This window comes from Protopterus annectens, chromosome 11.part0 (assembly GCF_019279795.1).
Source record: "Protopterus annectens isolate FY-2018-M chromosome 11.part0, PAN1.0, whole genome shotgun sequence".
Classification (NCBI taxonomy): Eukaryota; Metazoa; Chordata; order Ceratodontiformes; family Protopteridae; genus Protopterus; species Protopterus annectens.
In genome coordinates this window covers 438,910,064-438,934,550 of record NC_056745.1, presented here as the reverse complement: position 1 = coordinate 438,934,550, position 24,487 = coordinate 438,910,064, and the positions used below count along the sequence as shown (strand labels likewise).

Below are 24,487 nucleotides of genomic sequence, written 5' to 3'. Positions count from 1 at the left end.
ATTTTCCCCAGAAGCAAACAGGAGGACTATGGCTAACCAAGTTCCCCGATGACTGCAAACTGGGAGCCATAATTGACTCTCCGGCTTACACGGACTTTCTCCAAAAGGGCCTTACTGAGACAGAACCCTGGTGTCAAAGTCATGGCCTCAAGCTACATGCCAAAAAATGCATAGTCATCCCCTTTGGGGAAAAACATAACACCCACGAATTACCACATAGGTGGCAGCCCCCTTAATACAGAAGAGGTAATAAGAGGTCTGGGGACCCAGGTAGATAGCAATCTCAACTTTGACAATCATATTGCCAAAGTAGTTAGGAAATCCTTCTATGTGGCCCATCTAATTACTACAGGGTTCGCGCATCTAGAAATAAAGAGATTACAGTGCTCCTCTACTAGTCACTCATTAGACCCATCAAACAGTGGAGGCCCCCCACTTAGTCCTGTGTGTACCCTGGGACTGAAGCCTGGGAGCCCTGCTGGATCTTGGTTTGGACTGAGAAGGTCTGGAAGAGGCAGGAAAGGACCAATTCTTGGAAGGCCAATGCCTATTAAACTTTGGAAGTTGTACTTGTAAAAAATCTTTAACAGTTTGCATAGATTTAGCTTTTTCCTCCATCTTTTTAAGAACTTCTTCTGCCTTGTTGCCAAACAGGTGGTCCTGATTTAAGGGAGCATCCAGTAATTTTGCTTTAACGTGATCTGGCAAGGATTGCTCCTTAAGCCAAGCATGCCTTCTACAGACCCAGTTACAGCAGCCCTGCAAGATGCCTCTAGTGAATCAAAACCACATTGCAAAGTAGGTTTTCCAACTTGTTCAGCTGAATGCAGTGTGTGTGTGTGTGTGTGTGTGTGTGTGTGTGTGTGTGTGTGTGTGTGTGTGTGTGTGTGTGTGTGTGTGTGTGTGTGTGTGTGTGTGTCTTTCGGCTTTTCCCGGTTAGGGGTTGCCACAGCGGAACTCCGGTCCGCTAATGATTGGTAGTGGATTTTACGTACCGGGTTACCAGCCCTGACGCAAGGTTCAGCTGAATGCAGTAAATCCTGTAAATCCTTATTTTCAGCACAATCAGGAATCAACATTGTTGCAATCCAATAATATGCTGCTGATACTTTAACATATGAAACTGGCAGATTAAGGCCCTAATGGCCAAAGTTGCGCAAGTGTATACCTTCTTACCCCATCTATCCATTGCCCTGGAGTCTTTATCAGAGGGGGTAGGATTTTTGGCAGTAGTAGCTTTAATGCCCTTGGGTCCCTATGAAATGGTCTCAGGATCTCCAGTAGGATTTTTAAAAAGGAACTTGAGGGTCAGGGACCCTGTAATATCCATCAGGTTTTCTGGTAGCAAGAAGTAAAGGGGCCAAGCTAGATTCTAAAAAAGGCATCAACAACAATGTCTAGTACAGGAGGTATGGCTAAAGGCCTGTGTTAGGGCAGGAGTAAGAAATCCCTAAGCCTTTTTTTTAGAATCAGAGAAATCCTGACTTTCCCAACGAAAATGCTCCCCCAAGAGTATGCAAGGTATCACCAAAAGAGAAATCCTCTTGGGGGAAGCAGAGGGAATAGAGTCCTCAGCATCAGAATCCTCATAGGTAGATAAGGGTAAATCCTAGTCATCAGAGGAAACAGAAAAGTGCGAATCCTGGTCAGAAGTATCATAAGCAAACTCAGTCTTAGAGGGGGAAGGCTGGCTTCCCCCTGATTAAAGTAATAAGGTCTTCAGCCATTCTTATTTGTTTTTTTAGGCATAGAGGCTTGACCATGCGGTTTGGGCATCAGTTTTCTGGGCATGGTTCAAGTTTTAGGCTTTGAAGAAGAAGATGGGGTTGGTTTAATATGCAAGTCAGTAGGCCCAAATACACCCTCAGAAGCCAGTGCCTGCAAAGCAGCTCTAGATCCACCCAAGGTAGAGACATCTGCAGGTTCCACAGTTGAAGCATCTCGCGGCATACTGGACTCCAAATGGGTCTCAGTAGAGGCCTGCGAATCTTAAGTAGCAAGTATCAGAGGCTGCGAAAGCCCCTCACTGAGTACCGGCGAACTGTCAACTGGCTTAGGAGAAGCGTCGTCGGCAGCTTTGGACCTAGGTGTCCTGTCTATTTCTTTACCTTTGCATTTTTTCGGAATGTCAGTAGTCGGATGGCTTACCGAAGACATAGCAGGATAATTGAACCGAGCTCCAAAATATTTAGAAGCAAAAATATACCGACGACGGATAGTTCGTGGTTTAAATAAGGCATAAAACCGACAGTGAGGTACGTCGTGGTCAAGGCCTAGGCAAGGAATACAGTACGAATGAAAATCTTTAGGAGGTATTTGCTTTCCACAAGTAATGCAATTATTTACTTTTGCTGACATCTGTTGAGAGCAAGAAAGTTTCCCCAATGGGGTACTTAGCGTTTAGTTGAAGACTTCATTTCTGAAACTCAAAAACGAAAATTTCAGGAGTCGGCCGACCAGCACTTGCCAACTGCTTCTGGCATCACACGGCAAGAAAGACTGATGTAATGGCATCGGCTGCATGTTTTATACCCCTGACGACCTGACGTCACGGAAGAAGGGACAGCAACTGACGCTGGACCCAAGACTTTGTTAATCAGGCCGAATGAGGGCTACTGCAAGCAGATAACCCAAATGTGATGACTGCAACAGTGAAACATGAAGAACATCCTTTGTCAACTTTGAGCTCTATGGGTTTGCTATTTATCCGAACAGCAGTGACACATCATCAACATACAGAGTTGGGTTACAGCTCTTTAATTCAGCAACTTGTTTCTTAAAACATTCCCTTTTAATAAAAGAATGTGGGCCTTTTGATTTACAAAACCTTATGAAATTATTCCATTTATTGCATTTGTGGCATTGTTGACCAAAAGCTAAACATTTCTACCCTTTAGATTCATGACTTCCACCACAATCACAACAGCTGGCAATGAAATTAGGTTGGGGCCCATGCTTTGCGTTTGCTGACTCACTCATGCTTCACTGAGACTGTGCAAACTCAGGGATTTACTAGAAAGCTCTGTGGTTTACCAGTGGGTGCTGCAGGGGCTACAGTTGCTGCCATGTGCTTGGGCCCGTTTCTTTTACCACATGTTGCATACCATTAACATGAGCTTTGTCACTGTGCCTTCTAGAACTATTCTCATTTGTAAGCATATTTGTGTGCTTTTCTGTGAGCTGGTACATCTGACAAATTTCAATGGCCTTATTCAAAGTTAAATCACTGTCATGAAGCAAAATATTCGTCACAGTTTCATCTTTAATACCACACAAAAGACTGTCCTTTTTCAACTCAACCCTTAAATCACCAAATCTGCATATTTATATATGCTGCAAAAGTTTCACCAGGCTTTTGATCCATTGTATAAAATAAGTGCCTTTCCATTGTAACATTTGTCTGGGCTTTACACATTTCTCTAAATTTACATTTTAAGCACTCAGGGTACTCGCTTGACTCAGCCTGTAGAACAATATGATGGTTTTCCCTCTCTCCTGCATAGGCAGCAGGTGCATACACAAATGAACACTCCCTTTCAATAGTTTATGACCCAGCTAAATTAAGCAGAATAAATACCTTTGTACAGTCATCCTTATCAGAAAATGCAGCCTGTATGAAAATGTCATATTCTTGCTCAAACACTCTCAAGGTCTCTACAATATTATTGCCAAACACAAGTGCAGTGGGTTTTCAAAATCCATCTAAGCCCACAATGTATGCACAAATGCACTTAAATACGGCTGTTGTATTTATGCAAGTACAAACTGTTCTGTGAACTTTTAATAACATTCAAATGCACAATAAATTCTTCGAAATACTGTACTATGCGTAATATGCTCTGTAATAGCTGTATTTTGCAAAATAACTTTACTGTGATACTGCACAAACATGCTAACACTTTATACACTTCTGATAACTCAGATACCTTTAATTAATATGAAAAATATGTGCTTAGCAAAAATGTGGTCATTGTCTTATTTTATTCGTTTTATGCAATTCGCACTTTATTTCAAACATTTTCTGTAGTAATTTGAATATTTTTATCAATATCTGACATATCGGTTTATTCGAATATTGTTTAGAGCATTCTGTATGCCTGGTTTCATATTTTGCCATTAAGAAATGGTTTTGAGCAAGTTTTAATATCTGAAATTCATTTCCGACCCGTTTTGTGAATTACGCATGCAGTAGGGATGACCCACTTCTCTATATTCCTCCAATGCCAACCGGATACCTCTCAAACTCAAGCGGAAGAAACTGGAACTTTTTCTGGCAACTAATCATTTTGGCCATTCTTCTTCTAACCTCATCCCTTTAGACATGCCGCTTCTGACACCATACCGCTTGTCCCCCACTAACACAGATGACAAGCAGACGGGGTTTTTCGTTTAGGTGCTTTCATACATAGAAAAAGCACATCAGGGTGGACAGCAGGATCATAAAGTATAAATGAACTGGTTAACAGACAGACCCCTACATACTTAACTGCTGACATCTCAACAGCTTAGTACAAAATGGTAGTCAGACTTGCACATGCTCAGCATTTATACACTTGTGCAAGCCCTTGGATAGCTTCTTAAAGGTACATACATACATACACACACATTGATCTACACAGGAGTAGTGCACTTGATCAGTATTGATCAATTCTAGGCTCTGCCCAGGTTAACTATTAAAAATGTGTCACCTATCTAAATCACTTCAGAATACAGTCCATCAGCATACCAAAAGTATGCTTACAAATCTAAAAAAATGTAAAGTAATATCCCAGACATGCTGGAAAAGGCTTTCCAAATACTAACCTGGAGAAACCTCTTCTTTCTGTCGGACAGTGTGGTCTTTCGTAAACTTAACTCTTTGATGGGCATCGATGCACGTTTTACAAAGCCATTCTAAGCACTCTACACAGAACCCACTGGCTTCAGCATTATCTTCACAGCTAGTACAAGCCTAAAGAAATAAAATTCAAATTACTGCCAGAAAGCATACATACGAATGAAAATTCAACCTTACATATCTCAAAACTGTCTCACTCCTACATTTTATTCCGAGTGAGGGAAAGACTGAATTTTTGGGAATGCTGAAACTTTCAGACCAGAAAGCCTGTCAATTATTATGGCTTAACCTAAAAGGGGACCACATATAATAGACCATCAACAACCATTAAAGTAAATAAAGTACAGTCATACAAGTAAACTTACCATAAGAGCAGATGTTTACATCATCCCTGTGGCAGTAGCCTTCGCTATATGGGATTATATCCTGCCAAGAATATAATAGCTGGCCATCTTACAAAGTTTCAAGGCACCTTCCATGTACCCAGACTGTCAGACAGCTCGAGCAGAGCTACAACACAAGCCACTCACCATACCAGTCACCTGATCTTCAAAGGGACTCTCTATAGAGAGTGGAACACTTGGATTCATCTTACTTGTGGTCTCCATAAAGTCTCAAGTTTTTGTGCTCAGGATGATGCATCACATCTGGCTACTATATAGAGCATCTATGCACTAGACTTGTGGATTACAAAAGATCATGGGGTTCTCCAATTCTTAAATCTCAATTTTGGGAGGTGGTGACTGCATTTACAACAAAATTTTGCTACTGTTTAAAAATTATACGCATGAAGTTTATATACATGCCTTTCAATTGTCTACTCCCTCCACAAACAGCACCAACAAGAAAATAATACAGAGTTGCAAAACTATAAAAATTAAGTTTACTAACAGGAGTTGCTAGCCTGATGTCACATAAGATGGGCTTATCTCACAAATTTGAAGAATCTACTGGGAGGCTAAATGCTTGCGTAGCCAAAGACAAGTTTGTCTACACCACTTGACTGCTGGTGAGCAACCAAACACCTGCTTGCCTGTCTCACTGTGGAAATCTTGTGGATTTGTCAAGCAAAGGTCTAGGTAGATGGGAACACAAGGCAATCATTTAACTTTGTGGTTCAAAGTAAACAGTTTATTACAACCTTTTTTCATGGTGCTTTGCTTCCTTTTCTGTAAGCAGCTTATTTTTATGTTCCATCTACTATTACGTCTACCCTGGCATCGTTGCTCAGTCTTTTTCTAGTGTTGTATATCTTTGCTTAGTTCTATCCACTGTGACCAATTTTGCTTTCTGGAACTAGGTTTTAACGAAAAAGGAAGCCCCTGACTAAATCTACTCACCTTCACTACTCTATGAAAGTGCGGCATGCATGGTATTATGGTGCTAATGAAATGACACTATCCCCTTCTATAAAGGGGCAGTAGGGCTGGGAAGTAAAGGGGGAATAAAAAAATCAAACCATTCTTATGGGTGCTTAAGTGACTTTCCACCAAATGCTTCATTTGTTTCACCCAACAACAATGGTAACTGCACCAGCTAACTAATCCAGCAGAAAAGGTAGACAGTCATGACGTGGGCACAAAAGACTGAAAACCGGCACAGGAAAAAGTTGTATTACACAGCTGGAAGAACAGAAGGGAGGAAAGGCTTACTTACAGGACTTCTGCTAACACCGCAGAGCAGCTTAATGAAAAGGCATACCACTGAATCAGGACTTTAAAATATTCTTTTTGTTCTGTAAGGCTGGGTGAAAGCTTAATTACAACTTCCTAAAGTTGCACAACCTCGAGTAACTAGGAGAACTTTTAGAAAGAAGGTTCTTCCTTGCCCTTGAAGTTATGCTAGGTCAAAAATGTAACCAAGCTGGGGAACACTGCGATGGCAAAACCCCACAAAAAATTACAACACTTATTGTTAAAGTCCGTACAACGATGTTCAGTTTCAGTAAGCTAGATTCACAGAGTTGTGTTCATTATGTAATGCCTGAAGATACCATACTTTTGTCCTATTAAATCATTTAAGAACCCCATTCATATTCTTGCGACAATGATGCTGAATCCTCTCTCACTGCTAGTGCAGACAGATTGCATCCAGTTCGTACTTGAGCAGATAACTGGTATACAGCCGAGTAGTTGTCTAAAAATGTTTTATAAAGAAAAACATTCCAGAGTGTTAAGGTGGCTGCTCCAGTAGCATTAGTCTCTCATCCAGCTAGAAGCAAGCATGCTTTCCCAGTATTTACACAGGGCAATCGATGAGCATTTGAGGCACTGATATCTGCTACTCAGATGGCCTGGGGGGGGGGAGGGGTCAGGAGTCTGACCAGTCTCCTTAGCCACACCACATATACTCCAACATATCACGGCAACATATCACGGCAACAAATATCTGTCTGGGATGTGCATTTCTCTAAAATGTGAAAACTCGCATCAGGGGCCTGAGGGCTGCAGTGGATTTCAGTAGCTACCACTTCCTTCTCTAAAACAAGCATTCATTGTGAATTTCTTAATCAGATATGTAATATCTTGATCCCAAGATCCCACTTCCTTGCACCAGGGCTAACCTAATATAATCAGTGTCTTGTAATATGTAAGTAATTCCTAGCTGTGAAGCTTTATATCTCGGCACGGAAAGAAAAGACGTAGCACCACGGTAAAAACATAACTTTAATAAAAAAGTGAATACAAAAGCTCCTAAAACTCTATGTAATGAATACAATGCAGAAACAGCTCAAAGAATCAGGTAAAAGGATAAGCGCTTTCCGTTTTCACCTTCATCAGATCCTGCCATAACGAAAAATAAGTGGTTATTTAAAGTACATAAAAAACAATCAAAAGCAAGCAGGAAATATAAAAACCTGGAGGGCATTCCATTCATAAAATGGCAATGTTCAAAAGATGAATTAGATGTCACACTCAAGCAAAAAATGGTTTTCATTTCCATTAGAGCAATGTGAAATTGCTATTTTTCGAAAGAGTTCTTTGTGATCCTTCATTTAATCCAACTATTTCATGTAAATATTCTATGCACACCTCCTTCAAGAACTATAAAACAAGGGCACATGAATGGCTAGAATAGCAAGGCATGTCCAATCACAATAAAAAATAGTCACTCAACTCCCAATCCTATGGCTGGATAGAGTTTTTGAAGGCCAATGATTGGAATACTATCAGTCAAATGAAAGCAATAGGGATGGACATACCCTATCACCTGGAGTAGTTGTAAACATAAAGACGTCTGAACAGCTAAGATGACACCATATATCCTTGGACCCCTTCTTTTCTCATTATTTATTAATGACCTTTACTTGAATGTGCCACAAGCAACCTGCATCCAATATGCAGACGACTCGACTTTGATCTGTTCTGCTATAAACGTTTCCTCCCTCCAATCCATCACCCAAACAGCTTTCCATAACGTTGAAAAGTGGTTTATGCAACACTGCCTCCTCCTTAACCCCAAAAAAACTAAGCTTCTTCTCTTTACTCCTAGTAATAAATCTCCTAAACCATTCTTTACTATCTCCTCAAATAATTCTACCTGTATTAACCCCGATACGACCACTCGTCTATTAGGTGTAACCATTGACAACCATCTTAACTTTGATGACCAAATTAACGCTACTATAAAGCTGTTAATAAAAAAATTGGGACACTCTACAGAATTAAACCCTTTCTTAACCCAGCAGCTAGAAAAAACATTGCACAGACCCACCTGCTTCCCACCCTTTTTTATGCTTCAGCTAAATATACTACCTTATCTAAAACCAACATTACCAAACTCTCTACCTGCTATAATAGTATGGCCAGATTCATAAATGCTACTCCCCATAGAAAACCTCAAACAACTAAATTGGCTAGAACTAAAAAAACACTTACTCTACCAACAATTGCTTGTCATTCATAAGACCCTTCACTTCCCTGACAATACTCCTAGCCTGGCTAAACTTATTTCTCCTTACAAAAACCTAGCCACACTTCGCTCTGCCAATAAATTCCTAGTATCTACAACTAAATCATACAATAAAGCTGGGGATGCATTATTTTCAAATTCCATAGGTAAATACTGGAATTTACTCCCTCATGAAATAGCTACTCAAGAGTCTACCTCTCTATTCAAAAGACATATCAAAGAACATCTTAAAACTCAATGGCTATGTCCTTGTACTAATCCCGACTGAAAGTAAGTCTCAATACACCTTATTTGTCTTCCCGTCCCATTACTGAGCTCCTATCTGACACTTCCTAGTACTAAGAGTTGCATCTCAAAAGTATGCCTTCTGTTATTTTAAACTTCAGTATTTTCTTTTTATTTTTAATGTGTAACTTTTCTTATAAATATTTACATCGTTTTTGCATTTATCTCTTGTACCTTGTATATTTTTATGAATAATAACTTCTTTCTTTGTTAAATATCATTGTTATTTTTACCTGTACTGGAGCTCTTCTCCCCGGGCTTCTGCTGTAAACAGATATATGTCCAGTTAGACTAGCCCGGTCAACAAATGTAAAATAAAAAAATAAAAATAAAATAAATTTGGCCAACCACAGTGGAAGACAAACCCTTAACATCCAATGCTGGAACTGCGAGATACACCAATAAACAGCATTCTAAACTATAGTAAACCAATCAAATAAATGGAGAAGACTAACTAATGGTCAACTGAAATCATGAAGACTGACTCTACCTTCTATCAGGAGAGTAGAATATATTCCAATTAAATACGTTCCTAGACTCGTCAACCCAATGCAAGAGAACCTGTTGGCAGCCAAGAGAATAAAACTTGTAGGTAAACGTCCAAGCTGATAACCAAAGCTTCATGATGAGGCGGAGCAACGGGCTTGTGATCCACCCATTAGAGCTTGAATGGATTAACCATAAAGATGGAAAGTACAGTTGTGTACCTACCATAAATGTAGATGTCAGAGTGTATTCTCTGTTGCAGTCATTACTCTTGGGTCATCCTGCTGGCAGGCTACCCTCAGTCGGCCAGAATTCCAAAGTCTAGGTCCGGCGTCGGTTGCTGTCGCCTCTTCCCTGACGTCAGTGCACCAGGGGTATAAAAGATGCAGCAGACGCCATTTTCTTCAGTTTTTCTTGCCCCAGATGTCAGGTGCCCCCAAATGGTAGGCTGAAAAATATGCCAATAAAAAATGCATGCACAAAAATAACATTTCCTTCATCTACAAGCAAATACACCAAATAGGTTGTATAGGATAGAGAAGTGTAGATAAGTCCTAGCAAAGACAAGGGGGATGGTGGGTGGGTGACCTGGACTGCAACAGTGAATACACTCTAACATCTACATTTACGGTAGGTACACAACTGTACTATGTTCATCGTGTTTCACTGTTGCAGTCATTCCCTCTTGGGTAGAATCCCAAAGCTGAGGTTGGGTGGCTGGACTAAACAGGATTAGGAGATGCTATGAGGCCCTGCAGAACTGCAGTTGCAAAGCCTGCTCTGGACTTAGAGTAAAGAGGGAAGTGATAGTGCTTTGTGAAGGTGTGCACCGAACTCCAAGTTACAGCCTCTAAAGATATCTTTGGTTGGTACTCCTCTGAGGAAGGCTGCTAAAGTGGCTGCTGCTCTGGTGGAATGAGGCCTAATGCCCTTAGGCACTGATTTGCCATGTTGAAAACAGCAAAAACGGATGCAATGGCCTATCCATTTAGAAATAGTCTGTTTTGAGATGGCCTTTCCTTGTGATCCTGCAGCATAAGACACTAAAAGTTGCTCAGTCGTTCTGAAAGCTTTAGTTCTGTCCAAGTAGAAGCATAACTGCCTGTGTATGTCCAAAGAATGGAGAATTTTCTCACCTTTGTTCTGTGGATTTGGATAAAAGGTAGGCAAGCGAATGGTTTGGTTGATGGCCACACTGGACACCACCTTAGGCATAAATGTAGGGTTTGTCCTCAGAGAAACCCTGTCGATGAAAAATGATTAAAAGTTCCACAGCCATGAGTGCTTGTAACTCCGAGACTCACCTTGCAGAGGTTATAGCTACGAGCAGAGCTGTTTTCCAGGTTAAGAATTTTAGATCTGCTGTTGATGCTGGCTCGAAAGGAGGCAGTGTGAGTTTTTCCAAAACATAATTGAGGTCCCAGGCCGGAATTGGTGCTCTCCTTGGAGGCCTAATATTTTTGGCCCCTCTGAGGTACTGCCTTATTAAAGGATGAGAAAAAATAGGTGGTTCCATATTGTAATGGGCTGAAAAGGCAGAGGCGTGAATCTTAATTGATGAGAAAGAAAGGCCTTTGTTCAGCATCTCAGTTAGGTATTGTAAAATCTGAGGGATATTTGGTACACACATGTCAATGCCTTGTTCCTGGTTCCGAGCACAGAATCTCTTCCATTTTTCTGCATAAGATTTTCTGGTACTGGGCCTCCTGGCCTCCAAGATAACATCTATAACAGCTTTTGAAAGAGGAGTGTTCAGAATGGCTACATTATCCGCCCTGCTGCCAGATTTAAGGTCCTGAGTTGGCTGTGCAGGATCGGATTGTTTTGTTGGGTCAGCAAGTGAGAAGTTTGAGGCAAAATCCATGTTGTGCCTTGAGACAAGCTCTTTAGGATTGGGTACCAGTGCTGGCGTGGCCAGTCTGGTGCAATCAGAATCATTTTTGGCTTCTCTTGTCTGACCTTTAGAAGTACACTGGGAAGGAGAGGCAATGGGGGAAAAGCATTTACGGTCAGATTTTTCCAGCTGAATGATCGGGCGTCCACTTTCTATGCTTGCTTGTGATAAGTCCTTGTGCAAAATCTCTGCAATTGGCAGTTGTGAGGAGAGGCAAATAGATCTATGTCTGGGCATCCCCATTTCCTTATTATCATGCTGAAGACTTGTGGATCCAGTGGGGATCCATGAGGTTTCTGTGTAGTTCATTTGCCAGAGTATTTGTTTTTCCTGGCAGGAATTGTGCTTGCAAGTGAACTTGAAGAGCCAATGCTGTGTCCCATAAGGTCATTGCTTGTCTGCAGAGAGGGTAGGAATGTGTACCTCCCTCCTTGTTTATGTACCACATGACCGTAGTGTTGTCTGCATCAGTAACTGTCCTGGATGAAGCAGGTCCTTGAAAGCTGTCAGGGCATTTTAAACAGCTAGCACCTCTTTTTGATTGATGTGAAGATGCATCTGGTTTGCAGGCCATGTGTCCTGAATACATTTTCCTGCCATATGGGCCCCCCAGGCATAAGCTGATGCATCCGTTGTCAGTGTCTGTCTGGCTGTGGGTAAACTGAATGGCAGAACCTTGTTCTGGTGACAGGCTTCTGCCCACCATCAAAACTCCTGTTGTAAGCAGGGAATGAGTGCAATTACTGTCTCCAGGTTGTGGCAATGCTGAGTCCAAAGACTTTTTAGATACAATTGTAGTTTCCTAATATGCAGTCTGGCATATGAAATTAGTATAATGCAGGATGCCATGAAACCAAAGGCCTGCAGGATTTTCCTTGTAGATAAGCGGGTTTTCGTTGCCAATTTCTTGAAATAAGTAGTCAGTTGCTTTTGCTCATCTGGCGTGAGAAGCCATCTGGGCAGTTGTATTTAAGCTTGCACCCAGGAATATTATCTCTTGAGTAGGCACTAGTTTTGATTTCTTTTAGTTTACTCTGTACCCTAGGCCAATAAACGCCAGATGCTTTAGAAGAGTGTCTCTGTTCTCTGCTTGAATTAGGCAGTCGTCCAAGTGGGGACATATTTGAATTCCTTTTTGTCTGCAAAACGCAATTACTGGTGCCAGGCATTTTGTGAAGACCCTGGGTGCAGTAGATAAGCCAAAGGGCAGTGCAGAGAAAGTACAGTTGTGTACACCTACCATAAATGTAGATGTTAGAGTGTCTTCACTGTTGCAGTCATGACTGTAAGGTTCTCCCCTGCCGGCAGGCAGTCCTCGGTCGGCCAGAATCCCAAAGTCTGGGTCCGGCGTCGGCTGCTCAGCCATGCTCCATGATGTCAGAGCACCAGGAGTACAAAGCTGACAGCCGACGCCATCTTCTCCAGTTTTTCTTGCCCCAGATGTCAGGAGTCCCAAAATGAAAAAGGTCCCAAAACCTTTGCAAATACACCTCAGAAGAATGGTGAAAAAAGGAACTACACAAAAGTAAAAATAAGAGGGAGGGAAACCCAGACTGCAACAGTGAAGACACTAACATCTACATTTATGGTAGGTGTACACAACTGTACTATGTTCATCGTGTTTCACTGCTGCAGTCATGACTGTAGGGTAGAATCCCAAAGCTGAAAGAAAGGGAGGTGGTCATAAAGAAGAAGGGGCGGCTAAAAGGCCCTGCAAGACTGCAGAGGCAAAGCCTGCCCTAGACTTAGAGTAGAGAGGTAGATTGTAGTGCTTAGAAAAAGTATGCACTGAACTCCAAGTTGCAGCTTCCAAAATGTCTTTGGTAGGAACTCCCCTGAGGAAGGCCGCAGAAGTGGCAGCATCTCTGGTGGAATGAGTCCGTATACTCCCTGGGATTTGCTTACCATGGTGTGAATAACAAAATCTGATTCCATGAGCAATCCATTTAGAAATTGTCTGTTTTGAAATGGCTTTACCTTGGGAACTTGAAGCATAAGAAACAAAACAATTGTTCTGATTTTCTGATGTCCTTGGTTCTGTCCAGGTAAAAACGTAGCTGTCTGTGTACATCCAAGGAATGTAAGATCCTTTCCCCTTTATTTTGAGGCGTGGGGAAAAAGGTTGGCAAGTGGATAGTTTGATTTAAAGCCACTTTGGAAACCACCTTAGGCATGAAGGTAGGATTAGTCCTCAAAGATACCCTGTCTTGATGAAAAATAATATAAGGTTCCACAGCCATAAGAGCTTGTAACTCTGAAACTCTCCTGGCAGAGGTTAGGGCTAACAAGATAGCCGTTTTCCAAGATAAAAACTTGATGTCAGAAGAGGCAGCAGGCTCAAAAGGAGGCAAGGTTAGTTTTTCCAAAACATAGTTGAGATCCCAAGCAGGAATAGGAGGAGATCTAGGAGGTTTTAAGTTCTTAGCTCCTCTGAGAAACTCTCTCATGAGCTGGTGGGAAAAGATGGGAGGGTCTGTATTATAATGAGCAGAAAGAGCAGAGGCATGTATCTTAATGGAAGAGAGAGACCCTTATGTAAGAGATCTGTCAAGTAAAGTAAAATTAAGGTAATGTTAGGAAGAAGAGGATCAGAATCCTGAGCCTGCATCCAGGAACAAAATCTTTTCCATTTTCCTGCATAAGATTTTCTAGTGCTAGGATGTCTGGCTTCTAAAATGACATCCATAACCTGCTTGGGTAGGAAAGAAGAAATCAAAGGCCCTGGATTAACCAGGCCGCCAGGCTGAGAGTTCTGACATAAGAGTGTAGAACCTGACCCTGATGTTGGGACAGATGGTTCGGAGACTGAGGTAAAACCCAAGGGGGCTCCAGACATAGGTTTCTTAGAGTTGGATACCAAGACTGCCGAGGCCAATTTGGAGCTAGCAAGATTATCATCTTGGGCTTGTCCTGTTTTATCTTCAATAAGACCCGTGGAAGAAGAGGAAGAGGCGGAAAGGCATATCCCGAGAGGTTCCTCCAACTGAATGACAGGGCATCCACTTTCCAAAGCTTCTCTGTGGAAAGTCCTGGTGCAAAAATTCTGCAGTTGATGATTGAGATGGGATGCAAAGAGGTCTATGTGAGGACATCCCCAAACTGCTGTTATCATCCTGAATATTTTGGTGTCCAGCATCCACTCGTGTGGATCTGAAAGGTTTCTGCTCAGACAGTCTGCCAGGAAGTTTTATTTCCCTGGTAGAAACTGAGCTTGAAGACCCAGATTGCAAGCTAGAGCTGTGTTCTATAGATCCATGGCTAGTCTGCAAAGGGGGTAGGAATGAGATCCTGCTTGCTTGTTTATGTACCACATAACTGTGGTGCTGTCTGTCCGTATTAGTAGTTGTCCTGGTTGTAAAAGATTCCTGAAGGCCAATAGAGCTTTCTGAATGGCTAACATTTCCTTTAAATTGATATGCAGGTGCTTCTGATCCTTTGTCCAAAGGCCCTGCAGACAGTTGCCCTGAAAATGGGCTCCCCAAGCATAATCCGAGGCGTCCATGGTTAGAATCTGAGTCGCAGGAGGCAGACGGAAGGGTTTCCCTTTGTTTAGAGCACATGCCCTGGACCACCAAAGACATTCCTTTTGAAGGCAAGGAAGGGCGGAGATCAGTATGTCTAAACTGTGGCAATGCTGAGACCATACACTTTTTAGGTTCCACTGTATTTTCCTCATGTGTAGTCTTGCATATGGTACGAGAAGGATGCAGGAGGCCATGTAACCCAAAGCCTGCAGGAATTTCCTTGCAGATAGTAGAGTTAAAGTTGAAGCCAGCTGTAATTGTTTTTCGGATGTCAGAAATGCCATCTGGGTTGTGGTGTTTAGAAGAGCACCCAGAAAAGTTATCTGTTTTGATGGTGTCAAATTGGACTTTTTTATGTTTACAGAGAATCCCAAGAACTTGAGGAGGTTCTGTACAAATTCTAGATGCTGGAGTAAGACATCCTTGCTGTCTGCCTGAATTAGACAATCGTCCAGATAAGGGTAAATTTGAATTCCCTTGAGTCTGCAGTAAGCTACTACTGGAGCCAGGCATTTGGTGAAGACCCTGGGCGCAGTAGACAATCCAAAGGGCAGCGCAGAGAATTGAAAGTGCTGAGGTATTTTCTGCGATCCTGCCTGATGGGAATGTGTAAATATGCCTCCTTTAAATCCAAAGTTACCATCCATGCATCCTTGGACAGCATTGGAAGTAGCTGCTGTAGAGTAAGCATCTTGAATTTTGGAATCTCTAGAAAGGTGTTCAAGACAGATAGATCCAGAATGGGTCTCCATGAGTTTTGCTTCCTGGGGACTAGAAAGAGCCTTGAGTAAAAACCTTGTCCCATCTCTGAAAGTGGAACCAGTTCTATGGCATTCATAGCCAAAATAGCTTCCACCTGGTTTAAGGCCTCCGTCCATTGATGGTTTGGAAGGTCTGGCCATCCGCTTGGCCTTGGCAAGGTATGAAAATGGAATTTGTAACCTCTTAAAACCACATCCAAAACCCACTTGTCTTGGGTTATTTGAGTCCAATTTTGAGAAAAAGAGAAAGTTTTCCTCCAAGAGGGGCTTCCAGGCAAGAAGTTCCTGTAGCCCAACAGAGGGAGTCATTGAGTTTGTTTCCTTTGAGTTTGTGACCTGTCCTCTCCTCCCCTAGGGGTGGAAGCAGTCCACTGTCTTGGTCTATAAGAAGCTTGTGTTTGAGGCCTTCCTCTGGAGTGTCTATATCTACCCCTCTGAGGCCTGTCTGACATGGGAAAGGACCAATTTTTTGAAGGCCAATTCCTGCTAAATCTAGGTGGCTGTACTTGTAAGAAATCTTTAACTGTTTGCATGGATTTCGCCTTATCCTCCATCTTTTTAATCACCTCTTCAGCTTTTGATCCAAACAAAACATTATGCTGAACAGGAGCATCCAATAATTTAGCCTTTACTTGTTCAGGCAAATTTTGTTCCTTTAGCCATGCATGCCTTCTAATGACTGTGCCAGAGGCAGCAGCCCTACAAGAAGCCTCCAAGGCATCAAATCCACAGTGTAAACCATGCTTCCCAACCTGTTCAGTGGCATGCAATAAGTCATGTAATTCCTTATCTGCACAGGCAGAAATGGAAGTAAGCTTTTGTTTTTAAACAGACGAGAAACTGCTGGTATTTCAGCATATGAAACTGACAGTTTAAAGCCCTAATGGACAAAGTAGCAGAAGTGTACACTTTTTTGCCCCATCTTTCTAAGGATCTAGAATCCTTTTCAGTAGGAATGGGATTTTTGGCAGAAGCGGCCTTAACTCCCTTAGGACCCTGAGAAATGGTTTCAGGGTCAGCAGAAGGGTTCTTGTATAAAAACTGGTGGGAACCGGGAACCCTGTAATATTTATCAGGCTTAACAGGAGCAGGAGGAAAAGAGTCAGGGGTTAAGTTAGCCTCCGAAAAGGCATCATCCACAATATCCAAAACAGGAGGAATAGCCAGGGGTCTATGTTGGGAAAGAAGAAGAAAATCCCTCAGTCTTTTCTTAGATTCCGAATACTCCTGTCCTTCCCAGTGGAAATGTTCCCTCATTTCATGCAAAGTTTCCCCAAAAGAGAAATCCTCAGGGGGAGAAGCTGAAGGAATAGATTCCTCAGCATCAGAAACCTCATAAGGAGGGAAAGAATATTCCTGGTCAGAAGAAGAAACTGGAGAAACAGAAGCCTGATCAGAGGAATCATAATAAACATCCTGCCTTGGCCTTTTATCTGGAGGGGGATGTGAACCCCTAATCATAGTAAGTAAATCCTCCGCCATCTTGAGTAACTGTTTCTGTGACTTGGGAGCCGGTTCAGAAGAGGCCTGTGTTGCAGTCTTTGATTTAGAAGGAGTCTTTGCCTTTGTCTTTGGCTTTGCCTTTATTAGAAGCCGAGTAGGCCTGAAAACCCCTTCAGAAGCCGGTACCTGCACAGCGGCTCCGGACCCATCCGAAGGAGCATTGTCCGAAGGTCCTGCAATAGAAATATTTAAAGGCCTGGTTGGCTCCTCATGAGAGTCCGTTTCAGCCATCGGTTCTGAAATGGCCGACGACAGGGGCTCCAAAAGCACCTCACTGACGACGGCCGAACCTGAAGCTGGCTCCGCTTGTGCACTATCATCAGATTTGGACCTCGGAGGCCTGTCTTTATCCTTGCGACGTTTGTGAACTCCGGTAGCCGGAACCGTATCAGACGACATTTTGTAGTTAAAGCGCCTACCGAAGTAATGAAAAGCAAAATTGTACCTTTGCTTAATTGTACGTTGATTGAATCTAGCACAAAACCGACAACTAGCTACGTCATGGTCAGGGCCTAAGCAAGGAATACAGTAAGAATGAAAATCCTTATGAGGTATTTGCTTCCCACATGAAATACAATTATTAACTTTTTCTGACATCGGAGTAGAGCAAGAAAAAAGTTTCCCCAACGGGGTACTTAGCTTTGAGTGGAGAAGAAAATCTTCGGACTGAAGTTTATCAGAGAAAATCGTCAGGAGTCAGCCGACCGGCACTTGCGAACTGCTATCACCGCATGGCAAGAAAGACTGGAGAAGATGGCGTCTGCTGTCAGCTTTGTACTCCTGGCGCTCTGACGTCAGGGAGCATTGGCTAAGCAGCCGACGCCAGACCAGACTTTGGGATTCTGGCCGACCGAGGTCTGCCTGCCGGCAGGGGAGAACCCTACAGTCATGACAACAGTGAAACACAATAAACATTTGGTAATGCATTGAGCCAGCTATGAATCTGAGGTATCTACTGCAGGATTGTCTGATTGGGACATGCAGGTATGCCTCTTTTAGGTCCAAAGTTACGAGCCAAGCCTTTCTGCCCAGCATGGGCAGTAGCTGCTGTAGAGTCAACATCTTGAATTTTGTAACTTCCAGAAACGTATTTAGTATAGACAGGTCCAGTATTGGTCTCCAGGTTTTGTCTTTTCTGGGTACTAGGAATAGTCTGGAGTAAAATCCTTGCCCCTGCTCTTGTTGTGGTACTTGCTGAATGGCCCTCATGTCCATAAGCGCTGTAATTTGTTTTTGTGTCTCTGCCCATTGATGGTGTGGCAGGTTTAGCATACCCTTTGACCTTGGTAGAGTGTGAAAATGGAACCTGTAGCCTTGGGACACTATGTTCAGGACCCATTTGTCTTGGGTAACCATTTGCCAATTTGATGAAAAAAAATGCTAGTTTTCCCCCTAAGGGGGCTGTCAAACGAAAAGTGCTTGGATCTGGTAGAGGAAAGTCATTGGGATTGTTTCCTGTAAGGTTGTGATTTGTCTTCTCTGCTTTTGGAGGTAGGAGCACCCCATTGTTTAGGCCTGTATGAGCCTTGGAGCTGAGATATGCCTCTGGGATGCCTGTATCTGCCTCTGAGGTCTGTCTGACACTGGAAAGGACTAATTTTTAGAAGGCCAGTTCCTGTTAAACCTGGGTGGCTGTACCTGTAAGAAATCCTTGACTGTTTGGTACTAAAGCAGAAGAGGTTTTGAATAAAATGGAGGATAAAGCTACATCCATGCAAAGTATCATGCTGTAATGGTGCATCTAATAATTTTGCTTTAACATGATTGGGCAGATTCTGCTCCTACAATGTCTAGAACAGGTGGAATAGCAAGGGGTCTGTGCTGAGGAAGTAGCAGAAAGTCCCTGAGCCTTTTCTTAGATTCAGAGTAATCTTGGCTCTCCCAGTGGAAATGCTCCCTCATAGTATGCAGGATTTCCCCAAAAGAATAATCCTCAGGAGGAGAGGCTGTAGGAATGGATTCTTCAGTATCAGAATCCTCATACGGAAGCATGGAGTAATCCTGTTCAGAAGAGGAATCACAGGAAATAGAAACCTGATCAGAAGAATCATACCCTGTCTCTTGCCTAGGTCTCTTATCAGGAGGGGGGATGGGAGCCCCTGATCAAAGTAATTAGGTCTTCGGCCATTTTGAGCATCTGTTTTTAGGCATGGAAGTCTGAGTAGGAGAATGCTGTACTTGTTCCTCTGTCTTTAGAGCTGCTTTAGTCTTTGAAGTTGAAGATGGCTTAATATATAGCTGTGTAAGTCTGAAGACACCCTCAGAAGCCGATGCCTGCTCAGCGGCTCCGGACCCATCTGAGGGAATGATTTCCAAGTGTCCAATACCTTGAGTATCCAGAGGCCCAGTCAGCTCCACATGGGAGTCTGTAGCGGCCTGTAGCACTAAGGTAGCGGGCGCCAGGGGCTAAATCTCACGAGTCAGCCGACCGGCATTTGCGAACGGCTTTGCTTCGGGCACCATGCGGCAAGAAAGACTGAAGAAAATGGCATCTGCTGCATCTTTTATACCCCTGGCGCACTGACGTCAGGGAAGAGGCGACAGCAACCGACGCCGGACCTAGACTTTGGAATTCTGGCCAACTGAAGGTAGCCTGCCAGCAGGATAGCCCAAGAGTAATGACTGCAACAGTGAAACACGATGAACACAGGTGCTTTGTAAGAAACGAACAGTGCATGTAAATATAAAAAAATAGGAAATTAAATATATTCGCAGTTCTGTAATGAATCTTAGGGCTAAAATATATGTCAAATCATGAGAAATGGGCTACAGAGTAAAATTGCTAAATCAAAAGTGCCTAATGGCCCATTCCTTGAGAATTGGTTTGAGGGGTACCATGCCATTCAGTCCCAGACTGCGATCTGCCCTCAGTTCCATGATCCATTTGCTCTCCTCAACTTCAGTTCTGTTCCATAAATCGCCTTCTCCATTTATTTGATTGGTTGACTGGAGTTTAGAATGCTGTTTATTGGTGTATCTCACAGTTCCAGCACTGGAAGTTAAGGATTTGTCTTCCACTGTGGTTGGCCATACGGTGTCATCTTAGCCATTCAGACTTCTTTACTTTCACAACTCCTCCAGGTGATGAGATATGTCCATCCCCATTCTTTTCACTGGACTGATAGAGTTTTTGAAGGCCCCTGAGTGGAATACTATCAATCCATAGGATTGGGAGTTGAGCGTTTATTCTTTGTTGTGAATGGACATGCCTTGCTATTGTAGCTGCTCATGTGTCCTTGTTTTATAGTTCTTGAAGGAGGTATGCATAGAATATTTACATGAAATAGTTGCATTAAATGAAGGATCACAAAACTCTTTCGGAAAATAGCAATTTCACATCGCTGTAATGGAAATAAAAACCATTTTTTTTGCTACAGCATGACATCTAATTCATCTTTTGAACATTGCCATTTTACGAATGGAATGTCCTCCAGGTTTTTGTATTTCCTGGTTGCTTTTGTTTGTTTTTTTATGTACTTTAAATAGCCACTTATTTTTCATTATGGCAGGATCTGATGAAGGTGAAAATCGAAAGCGCTTATCCTTTTACCTGACACTTTGAGCTGTTCCTGCAGTGTATTCGTTACATCGAGTTTTAGGAGGTTTTTTTATTCACTTCTTATTAAAGTTACTTTTTTACTGTGGTGGTACATCCTTTCTTTCCTTGCCGACCTCCCTGTTGTCTGGACTACCTTCAGTGGCGTTGTACTCTGTTCTGTAAGCTATATCTCCATAGGTCTGATAATATTAATCTCCTTGTTCTACAAGTACAGACACACACCCCTTGGTTCATCACCTCCCCGAACAAACCTCTTGCCTTCCCTTTCAAAGATAGTCCAAAAATTTTCACAGAGATCAAATAAGACCTTTTTCAAGTGAGCAGATTATTTTTCGTGGTAAATAGGTCTCTCCCTGGCACATCCCATTCTTTGACTATAATAAGAAAAACTTTCCAATGCAGTTGCCACTCATGAGGGTCTGGACAGGTTCCGGCTTAGGTGATCCACCAATTGATTGGTTTCTTCTGGTAGGTAATATGCCATGAGATACAAACCTAGGGAGTTTGCAGTTTTTGAAAGGTCCATGGCTAGGGACAAAGAAGGTAAGAGCAAGTCCCCCCCCCCCACCTTAAGTACCACACCCCCCCCCAGTTATTTTTGAGGCATCTGTGGTGAGAGTTTGTCCCTGAGGGATAAACGTGAAGGGAAGGACCAGGATGAGGGAACATGCTCAGGCACACTGGGCAAACTCTTTCCTGAGACAGGGGAGAAGTTTCAGCTTGAAGCTGAGGGACTGAAAATGTTAGCACCACACATTTCTGAGGTACCATTGCAGCTTTTTCATATGTAGTTTGGCCAGCAGGATCATGTGGATGCTGGAGGCCATGTAAACCAAAGTTCTGTGGAGCTCTCTGGGTGTGAGGTTGTTCCCGAGAAGGAGCTTTTAGAAGTACAGAGTTAGAAAGGCAACCTTGTGTGATGGAAGGCTTTCTGAAGTGAGGGGCCCAGCAAAGCCCCCAGAAATACAATCCTGCTTCTGGGGATGATCTCAGACGTTCGAGCACTGATGGTGAACCTAGGTGAAGCTGGGATCTGTTAGGTGTAGAGAACATCTGCTTCAAGTTTTTCTACATTTGTTGCTTGAATAAGGCAGTCATTTAAGTAGGGGTAAATCTGAATACCCCCTGACTTTCAGAAGGCCATCACTTAGACTAGGCATTTTGTGAAACCCCTGGGTGAAGTAGACAAGCCGAAGAGCAGAGCAAAAAACTGATAATGTGTCTCACCTGATTTGATGAAAAAGAATCTCCTGTGTGATTTTTCTATAGGAACGTGCAAGTATATGCCCTTTAAGTCTAAGGTTACCATATAAGCTTTGTGTGAGATCATGGGCAACAATTTTTGAAGGGTTAGCACTTTGAATTTTGGCACCTATAAGAATCTGTTGAATCTTGACAAATCCAGAATAGGCTTCCAGGTACCTTCTTTTCTAAGGACTAGGGAAAGTTTAGAGTAAAATCCCTTTCCTTGTAATGGGTTTGGTATTGCTTCTATAGAACCTTGGGTGCTCAGGGGCTGTATTTGCTTTAAGACGTCTATTTGTTGGCTTAGTGGAATATCTGGGAAACCTGACAGAACTGGATTCTGTTTAAACTGAAGTTTGTAAACTCTATGAATGATTTTCAGTACCCACTGATCCTTGGTAATGAGACTCCAATACTTAAAGGACAGCCATCCTCTTAATCGGAGAAGGGAGTTTCATGGAAGGGTCATGACTGCTCTCTGCTGGGTCCCTGTTGGAAGTCCTTGACAGTTTGCATAGACTTAGCCTTATCCTCCATCTACGCAAGCACAGCTTCTGCCTTGGGGACAAAAAGAAAACCTATGTCCAAAGGAGCATCCAAGAGACTGGATTTCTTATGTTCAGGGAGGCACTGTTCCCTCAGCCAGGCATACATTTTAATGATGGATACTGTAGCCACTGTCCTGCTGAAAGCTTCCACAGTATCACAGCCACAGTCCAAGGAGTGTTTAGCTATGTAACACCAAGAACTGTACAAGTCTAGCAGATCCTTGGAGAAGGCCTTATTTTCAATCTCCCCCAGTTTTTTCTTCATCTGGTCTAAAATGGTTTCCTGATACTTCACCATATGAAATTGGCAATTCAAAGCTCTCAAGAGCAGAGTAGCAGAGGAACAAAACTTCTTTCTGAACCTATCCAAAGCTTTGCTTTGTCAGTCTGCAGGGGATTTTTTTGGAAGCTCTAGCTTTAGCTCCCTTAGGATCCTGAGTCACCACTTCGAGGTCTGCTACAGAGTTCTTGAAAAGGTGTCTGTTGGAATCCAGAAGGTTGTAAAATGTATCCGGTTTCCGAGGGGCAGGAGGGAGGGAATCTAGCTGCAAGGAAGAAACCAGCAAAACATCATCCACTACCTCTAAGACTGGACGAATGGCAAGAGGTTTACGCTCAGGGAGTTTTAAAAATTTCCCACCCCTCTTCTTGGATTGTGGACAGTCCTATGCTTCCAATTTAAAATGTTCTCTCAGGGTGTGGAGGGTCTCCCCAGAGGAAATGGCCTCGGTGGGAAGGCTGAGACAAGGTTCTCATCAGAATATGAATCCCCGTAGGAAGCAACAGATAAACGTTTCTCAAAGGTGGATTTGTCATTATAATCCTCAGAGTCAAAAGAATCCGAAAACTCCTGGGGGGAGATTATTCTTTTTTCCTTTTCACAGGAGAGAATGCAGGGGTGGAACCTAGGATGAGAGAGAAGCATTTGGATCGGACTATGGTGATCAAATCCTTAGCCAACATAATTAGATCCTGTTGACAGGCCTGAGTTTGGGAGTTGTAGCTGGTCAAGCCTCCACTGGAGCCTTAAGTGTGGACCTCAGGGCAATGTCCACACTATAGCCACGACACTGGCAGACAGCTGAATCTCGGGGTTGGGGAACAGAGATGATCTCCTGGCAACGAGACACTCTAGACACCCCTTCGATAGTTTGACAGGAGTAATTGGAAGATGGACACAGTGAAGCAGATCAGGACCCAAATGAAGAAATAAGCTCTTCAGCTTGTGTGGAAATAGAGGGATCTGGCTATGTATCCGACTATGAACGGAACTCAATAGAGGCCTGTGCCACAATCTCAGTCAACGGAGGGGACTGCAAAAGCATCTCACCTTCTTCAATGATAACAATCTTAGGTGGACTACCAGACAGCAAACAAGCACTGCCTTGTACCCCAAGTTTCTGGTGCTTCTTCTTACACCTAGGGAGATCAATCTCGGCCTGACTGGCGGATGACACAGTAAGCATGAGCTCTAACTACTTGCTAAAGTGTTTGGCTAAAATCACAGCCATACTGGATTGCTCTACATTAAAGCAGGCACAGAATAGTACAGTTTTGTACCTACCATAAATATAGATGTCCGATAGATATGCAACTGCAGTCCTGACATATGGGTTGTCCTGCCTCAGGCAGCCCTTCGGTCGGCCGGATTCCAAAGTCTGGGTCCAGCGTCGGCTGATGTCGCCTCCTCCCCGACGTCAGAGCGGCTGGAGTATAAAGGCATCCGCCGACGCCATCTTCTTCAGTGTTTCTTGCCCCAGATGCCAGGTGCCCTCCAAGGAAGGCTAAATTTGTGAATGGATAAGCAAAAAATTCCAGACATGCACAACAGTAATAAACAGATACACCATAACAGATAACCCCAGCTAAAAAGGAGAGGGGGAATGGACCCAAGGGAAAAAAGCAGAGGGGTTGGAGGGTGGGAAAACCTGAC

General features: G+C 43.0%; 1 protein-coding gene across 3 annotated transcripts in view; it reads right to left on the bottom strand.

The window, feature by feature from the left end:
- Positions 1-24,487, bottom strand: part of TRIM24 (tripartite motif containing 24) — a 1,966,170-nt gene that overhangs the window by 1,590,016 nt on the left and 351,667 nt on the right. For all 3 annotated transcript variants that reach the window (XM_044087935.1, XM_044087936.1, XM_044087937.1), the window contains exon 3: positions 4,804-4,951. In XM_044087935.1, the coding sequence (XP_043943870.1) occupies positions 4,804-4,951 (148 nt within the window). The remainder of the gene's footprint in view (positions 1-4,803; positions 4,952-24,487) is intronic.